The sequence below is a fragment of the Salpingoeca rosetta genome (assembly GCF_000188695.1).
Source record: "Salpingoeca rosetta unplaced genomic scaffold supercont1.1, whole genome shotgun sequence".
Lineage (NCBI taxonomy): Eukaryota > Choanoflagellata > Craspedida > Salpingoecidae > Salpingoeca > Salpingoeca rosetta.
Window position 1 is genome coordinate 2,086,944 of NW_004457740.1, and position 7,500 is coordinate 2,094,443.

The 7,500-nt window shown below is 53.4% G+C and overlaps 2 protein-coding genes across 2 annotated transcripts in view; one reads left to right on the top strand and one right to left on the bottom strand.

Moving 5' to 3' along the window:
- The window catches only part of PTSG_11588 (DNA replication licensing factor MCM6), an 8,426-nt gene extending 5,291 nt beyond the window's left edge, over positions 1-3,135 (bottom strand). The window contains exons 1-9 of the mRNA XM_004998959.1: positions 2,853-3,135; positions 2,462-2,608; positions 2,139-2,267; positions 1,860-1,909; positions 1,460-1,572; positions 1,142-1,210; positions 883-953; positions 536-648; positions 177-250 (exon numbers count right to left, since the gene is read on the bottom strand). Of these exons, the coding sequence (XP_004999016.1) occupies positions 177-250; positions 536-648; positions 883-953; positions 1,142-1,210; positions 1,460-1,572; positions 1,860-1,909; positions 2,139-2,267; positions 2,462-2,608; positions 2,853-2,947 (861 nt within the window). The 5' untranslated portion in view covers positions 2,948-3,135. The remainder of the gene's footprint in view (positions 1-176; positions 251-535; positions 649-882; positions 954-1,141; positions 1,211-1,459; positions 1,573-1,859; positions 1,910-2,138; positions 2,268-2,461; positions 2,609-2,852) is intronic.
- Positions 3,136-3,276: 141 nt separating this feature from the next.
- PTSG_00470 (uncharacterized protein) overlaps positions 3,277-7,500 on the top strand; it is a 4,518-nt gene continuing 294 nt past the window's right edge. Inside the window, exons 1-12 of the mRNA XM_004998960.1 lie at positions 3,277-3,470; positions 3,654-3,695; positions 3,939-4,059; positions 4,206-4,263; positions 4,457-4,613; positions 4,836-5,031; positions 5,303-5,585; positions 6,011-6,091; positions 6,255-6,330; positions 6,560-6,685; positions 6,915-6,981; positions 7,241-7,380. Coding sequence (XP_004999017.1) covers positions 3,402-3,470; positions 3,654-3,695; positions 3,939-4,059; positions 4,206-4,263; positions 4,457-4,613; positions 4,836-5,031; positions 5,303-5,585; positions 6,011-6,091; positions 6,255-6,330; positions 6,560-6,685; positions 6,915-6,981; positions 7,241-7,380 — 1,416 coding nt within the window. The 5' untranslated portion in view covers positions 3,277-3,401. The remainder of the gene's footprint in view (positions 3,471-3,653; positions 3,696-3,938; positions 4,060-4,205; positions 4,264-4,456; positions 4,614-4,835; positions 5,032-5,302; positions 5,586-6,010; positions 6,092-6,254; positions 6,331-6,559; positions 6,686-6,914; positions 6,982-7,240; positions 7,381-7,500) is intronic.

The following is a 7,500-nucleotide window of genomic DNA, read 5'->3' on the forward strand; positions in this document are numbered from 1 at the left end:
CAGAGATGGAAAGTCTCACAAGCACAAGAAGCACAACAATCATACACAGACACACATGCACAAACACACACACATACAGACACGTGCACGCGCTGAACACGGTGTGCGGTGAGCTTGTGAGTGTGAATATGTGTGCGTGTGTGTGTGTACGCGCGCAGGAGTCTGTAGGCACGGACCTTGAGTCCCGTGATGCCCTGCTCGGAGTATCCCTCTCGTCGACCGCCATTCATCTCCATCTGCGTGCGCCCGCCTGATGGTGGCCGGGATCGTGTGTGTGTGTGTGTGTGTGTATGTGTGTGTGTGTGTGTGTGTGTGTGTGTGTGTGTGTGTGCAAAAGAGCAGGGATGACGATGACGTGTGATGGCGGGATGATGAGTGATGGTGGTGAGGGGGCAACATGGGCGGGCAACAAGCGTTCCCTTGCACGCACGTGGACAACTGTGGAGAAACCCATTCAACCGACCACCACCAACACACACACATACACATACACACAGACACACACACACACACACACACACACACACACACTCACCTGATCCTGAGAGCTGTGAGACGTCTGGGATAACGATGAGAGTGCCGGTGAACGCAACTTTATCGCCGGCCTTTGCCTTCTCAACTGCGTCGTGGCGAAGAATAATGTCCATGCTGCACACGTGGCGGTGGTGGCGGTGCGGTGTGTATAGAGGTGAGGCACCACATAAGTCATCGTGTGTGTTGACAGTGACGAAGAATGAGAGAGACAGGTGACACAAGTGCACCTGCATTTGTACACACACGACAGACACAGACAGACACACACACACACATACATACATACATCCATCCATACACACACACACACACACACACACACACACACACACACACACACACACACACCTGCGGGGCATGCTGCCGGACGGGATCTCGTCAGCGCTCTCTTGGATGCGGACCTTCTGAAAGTCAACAAACTGCACCAACCAACATCACACGTGCGCAAGGAGGGGGGGAGGGCAAGGCAATGGTTCATTCATATAAGCACCAGCAGTGACGATGCAAGCACACGCATGGATAAATACACACATACACGCATACACACGTGCACATCCACAGTCACACACACATGCACACACATGCACACGCATGCACACATACACACCTGTGATTGGTCGATGAGAAGCTTAAACTGGCGGGCGTTGTTGCAGGCAGAGTTGCGACACTTGGTCGGCTGGCGTGACAGTCAAGCACGTGGAAGGGTGAGCAACAAGACGTGCATGGGGCGGCGCTTCAGCAGGATTGATGGCAAACAATTTAGCGCAGCCAAAGAGGTGCACTCCCACACGCATACAGCGCTCACTCACACTCACACACTCACACACGCACACACACACACACACACACACACACACACACACACACACACACACACACACACACACACACACACACACACGCAAACACACACACACACACACACCTCCGTGTAGCGAAAGTCCTGTGCCACGTGCTCAATAACGTGGCCGCAATCCTCGCATCTGAATGTTCCAAACAGCAGCTCGGGGTGCACTGCTGACGTGCGCACAACCGTGCCTGTCATGGTGGGGAGGTGGTGTTGGCCGTGTGGGTGAAGGTGAGACTTGAAGGACACATCGAGAGCGCTCTCACATGAACAGCACTAAAACGCGTGTTCATGTGCATGTGTGTGTGCTGCCTGTTTTATTCTGTGTGTATGTATGTGTGTATGTGTGTATGTGTGTATGTGTGTATGTGTGTATGTGTGTATGTGTGTATGTGTATATGTGTATGTGTGTATGTGTGTATGTGTGTATGTGTGTGTGTGCGTGCTCATGTCAAGGTGGTGCGCCCTACAGGCTTACCGTAGATGCATGTGAGGCGGCCAACCTTGTCTGTCTTGAGGGCACGAATGCTGAAATGGAAAGGAAACAGAAGAGAACGACACAAAAGTTGGAAGGCAGCAGCGTCAGCACCAGTCAGTTGTAACGATTGGAAAGCAGCAGCACACCTGATCCGTTCTCAAATACAGAGACGCAACATTCACAAGTTCAGTGCAACCACGCCCGCTTTCATCACTGATCACTCATCACTGATGGCGGTACAGCAGTGCATCAGTGTAGCAGCGCATCAGTGCAGCTCACTTGTCGACGATGGGAAGGCTGTGGAAGGCCACGTAGAACTGGCGCGGGTGGTCCTTATCATCGCGCTCAAGCTGTGGGTACTTGCTGATGATGAAGTCACGGACAGCACCCCGCAGGAACGTCTCATATCTGGACAGCGTTCGTAGTGATGCGTGGGTGAATAAATATGGAGATGGCAGCATTGTGGGGGTGAGCAGAGTGTATTTGTTCCCCGATTTGTAGTGGCCAACACAGAACAGCGGCATCGCGCGCACCACGCACGCACAACACAAAACACACACACACGCACACCACGCACGCACAACACAACACAACACACACACCTGTAGTAGTGGGTGAGGATGGTGTTGGCGAGCTCCTCATTGAAGTTCACGACGTGGTTGTAGTTGACGAACATGGTGGTCTCGTCCCGCTCCTTCATTTCATCAATCTCGTTGACGTAGGGCTTGTCGTCCTCGCCAGTGGGATATCTGTTGAGGGTGGGAACGTGTGCATTTGTGCGTGTGTGAGCGAGCGCTGGAGTTTGGGGATTCGCTTTCAGCCCATCACATGCTCGGCTGCAAGCACGCACATGCTCAGCTGTCAGCACGAACACAAATACACACGTACACACACACGCACACACACACACACACTCACACACACACACACACACACACACACACACACACACACACGTACACACACACTCTCTCTCACAGACACAACGCTCACTCTCTGAGGAAGGCGCCAAAGTCCCGCTTCACGTTCTGGCCCTCATCATCCTGCACCATGGGCACGCTGTGGCCCGGCAGTGCTGTGGCATCCATGATCCCGTGTTCACGTATGTGTGTGCGTTTGAATGCTGTGATGTCGTGAGCTGTGTCGCGAGTCGCTGTGTGCTGCTGCTGCTGCTGTGAGCTGCTGTGTGCGGGAAGAAGAGAAGGGAGAGAGGATCTCACACGCCAAGCACAAGCACGACGATGGACGTATGTGTGCAGTGGTTCCGGTGTTGTGCGGGAAGTCGCACAAAACACAGCTGTTCGAGCGGTTTTTTGGCGGGCAATGACGATTGGTTTAAAATTTCAAATAATTTTCCTTGTCATGTTTTCAAACACTAATCTGCAGTGGCGAGCTGTGGGCGTTTCTGTGTTTACCACTTGTTGAAAGTTGGCAAAATCTCTCCGCCGTTGTTTGGCAGTTGTGAACGCTGGCTGCGACGTTGAAGCGGATGCACTGAGAAGCAGACACAGCGGCCACACCAACAGACAACAGCAGGCAACGATGGAAGGGGTTGATCCCTTGTTCTATGCCCACTTCCTGTTCAGAAGGCGACGATACACAGAGGCCGCGGCAAGTGTCCTTTATTCTTATTTTTTATTTTTTGTGTCTGTGTTTGTTTGCGCTGGTGTTGATGCACGTCGCTGAGGTTTGGATGGCGGCTTGCTGCCGCTGCGCCGACTCATCCGCCATTTTCCTAACTCTGACATGTATGTCAATGTGTGTGCGTGCGTGTGCGTGTGCGTGTGCGTGTAGGACGTGTGCTCTGAATTGCTGGCCAAGAATCCGTATGACAAGGTGAGCATCGTGGGATGGGTCTGCTACGATGTGCCTGCTTTCACCTGCTGTGCAGACCCATCCACACATGCACACATAATGCACGCACGCACACACACACACACACACATATGCATTCACACGCACGCACACGCACACACACACATATGCATTCACATGCACGCACCCACACACACACCCACCCACACACACACACGCAATCCAACCTTCACTTACGCTGTCATTTGCCTCGACGGACACCAGGCGGCGTGGTATTTGAAGACGCGCTGCTTGACAGAAGATGTGCGCATCGACGAGACAGAACTGGAGGAGGAGGGCCTTGCTGAGGTTATGCTGGACGAGAACGCCGTGGCCAGCGTTCCACGTCAGTTTCAAAGGCTGACGCTTGCAGCCTTTGCGCTTGTCCATGACGTGTGTGTCTGCTCGGGACTACAGCTGTTTTGTTGAATAAGGCGATCACATGGTACCGCTTGCTCACCACACGACCAACGCGCGATTAAATGCACACAGGGCCTGGAACATCGTTTTCACGGCCGCTCACAGACTCTGGCTCCAGCCGCGGCATCAGGTATGATGTGAACAAGCCGCTGTGTTTGCACGTGTATGTGTGTGTGTGTGTGTGTGGATGAACGAATTCGTCCAACTCACCCCAATTCATCCGTCAATCCATGCAACACACACACACACACACACACACACACACACACACACACACACACACACACACACACACACACACCTTGTGCGCGTGTATTGTGCAGGCCCATGTCCAAGTCTGGGCGGCCTGTGAGCGGGTTTGCGCGGCCAGGGACCCAGGGCGCCCGCCCATCGACGATGGAGGCCGCCGTGCGAACCGCGCGCAGTGCAACCTCCCGTCCCGTCACAAGCGCTTCCGGCCGCTACGTTCGCCTCGGAACCGTGCGTGACCATACATCCGTGTGCGCGTGTACATGCGCGCGCGCGTGTGTGTGCACCTCCGTATTTGCATGTGTCTGTGTGTGTTTTTGCATGCTTCCCTACATGATTTTTCATCGCGTGCGTATGTGACGCAACGAGCATGTGACGTGGGTTGTGTATGCGTGTCGCTGACACGCTCCTCTTCTGATTGTCTGCTGATGCATCATGCGTGCGTGTGTGCAGGCGAGCATGCTGAGCGGCGATGACGGTACATTCATTGACGTGAGCAAGCTTGATCTCCGCAAGTATGCGTTCCGGCGGGGGTTGGCGCGTGCGCTGGTGCTGTACATTCTGCACGTGCTCAACGACACGGGCAAAGCGATGGAACTCGCCGCCTACGCAACAGAGGCAGCGCGCTTCCAGGACTGGTGGTGGAAAGGTCAGTTTTGGGTGCGGTGTTGAGAGAGAGAGAGAGTGAGAGAGAGAGTGTGTGTGTGTGAGTGTGTGTGCGTGTGTGTTATTATGTTGCCATGAGTTTGTGTTGATGATGTGTTGAGGGGGTTTGCGAGCGCATGCATGAATGTGATTGTGCTTACGTGTACGCATATCTATGTGCCGCTCCCCTGAACCGATTGCCACCTTCGCCATCTCACCACCACTGACACCACCACCAACACCACCACCAACACCACCACTGACACCACCACCAGCGATCCTCGGGTTCTGCTACCACCGCCTGAATCTGTTTCGTGATGCGGAGAAGCAGCTCAAGTCAAGCTTCAAGCAGACGCCAAGCATCCTTGCCTGCATGCTTCTGGCCAAGGTCTACATCCGCATGGACCAGCCGCAGAACGCAATTCAGTGCTACCGCGAGGGCCTTGAGAAGTTTCCCGACGAGCCAGTCTTGCTTGCAGGCATCGCTCGCGTGTTTGAGGGCATTGGCGACCTGACGAAATCCGTGGAGGAGTACAAGAAACTTCTCAAGGTGGACAGGTCCGTGACAACGCCTTAATCTTGCGCGCGCTTGTATGTATGTATGTATGTATGTATGTATGTATGTATGTATGTATGTATGTATGTGTGTATGTATGTATGTATGTATGTATGTATGTATGTATGTATGTATGTATGTATGTATGTATGTATGTATGTATGTATGTGTGTGTGTGTGTATGAATGTATGTATGTATGTATGTATGTATGTATGTATGTATGTATGTATGTATGTATGTATGTATGTATGTATGTATGTATGTGTGTGTATGAATGTATGTATGTATGTTTGTGTGTGTGTGCTTGTTTGTGTGTATGCATGTGTGTGTATGCATGTGTGTGTGTGTGTGGCGATGCGATTCTTCATGCGCAGCTGCCTTCGTTGTCCCTCCCTCGCCCACCATCAATATCATCATCACCGCCAGCACGAATGTGGAGGCGATTGCGTCGCTGGCGGCAGACAAGTTTTACGGCGACCAGCCCGAGATTGCCCTCGTCTTCTACAGGTCACATCCCCTCACATATGAACCTTGTGCGTGCTTGCGTGTGTGTGCGTGTGTGCGCGTTGCAATTGCTTGTGGTTCTCAATCACGTGTGTATATGTGCCACTCACGCCCTCTTGCTTTGTTGAAAACCTGCGCGATTGCCCATGCTGGCTGCATGTTGCAGGCGCTTGCTGCAGATGGGCGTGGAGAGTGCAGAGCTCTTCAACAACTTGGGCCTCTCATGCTTCCAAGCACAGCAGGTACAGTACGCACACCTGCATGTGTGTGCATGTGTGTTTGTGTGTGCATGTGTGCACGCGTGTGTTTGTGACTTGATAGAGGGATCGCTTCTTCCAAAAGTTCATTGACTCATCCACTCTCCACGCGTCCCCCACCACCGCCACCATGACCACCGCCGCCGCCATCACGCTGACCACCGCCAATGACCACCACCGCCATCACGCTGACCACCGACACCATGACCACCAGTACGACATGGCGCTCGGATGCTTTGAGCGGGCGCTGTCGATGGCTGACGACGAGGCCATGTCCGACATCTGGTACAACATCGCCTTTGTTGGCATGTCGCTCGGAAACGTCAAGCTTGCTCGCGAGGTCAGCCCACACGCCCTCGTGTAGGGCAGGGGGGTGGGAGAGGGAGGTGGTTTTGCATGCTGTGCGTGTGCGTGAGTGTCTGTGTCTGTGCCTGTGTCTGTGTCTGTGTCTGTGTCTGTGTCTGTGTCTGTGTTTGTATCTGTACGTGTGCATGTCAGGCAAGTCTGTCCTGTTTTGTCTCATATCCACTTGTGTCGCAAGTACTGACGTTACACACGCTTGCGTGCAGGCGCTTGTGCTCGCAGTGACGTGCGACAGCACCAATGGAGAGGCATACAACAACCTCGGCGTCATTGGTATTTTTTTCTTTACACGCTCCTCTCTAGCTAATGCTTGTTCTCTCTCACACACACTCACACTCACACACACACACACACTCACTCACAAGCACACACGCACACACGCACACAAAGAAACGCGCGCGCACACACACAAGCACACACGCACACAAAGACACTCTCACACAAACGCCCACACACACACACTCTCTCTCTCTCACACACAAACACCCACACACTCTCTTTCCGTCCCTCCTCCCCTCTCTCTGTGCCACAGAGCAACGCAAGGGCAACAGCGGCGATGCGCGGGGCCACTACCAGACGGCAATCAAGGTGTCGCCACACATCCACGAGCCCCACTACAACTATGCCCTCATGTCTCTCGAGGCAGGCGACCTCCAGCAAGCATACAAGCAGGTATCGTGCGCACCGCCGCGCTGTGTTTGGACTGTGCGCGTTGTGTAATGTGTATTGTGTAATGTGTTGCGTGGTGCGTGCGTTGCGTGGTGCGTGTGATGTGTGGTTTTGCTGTGTGTT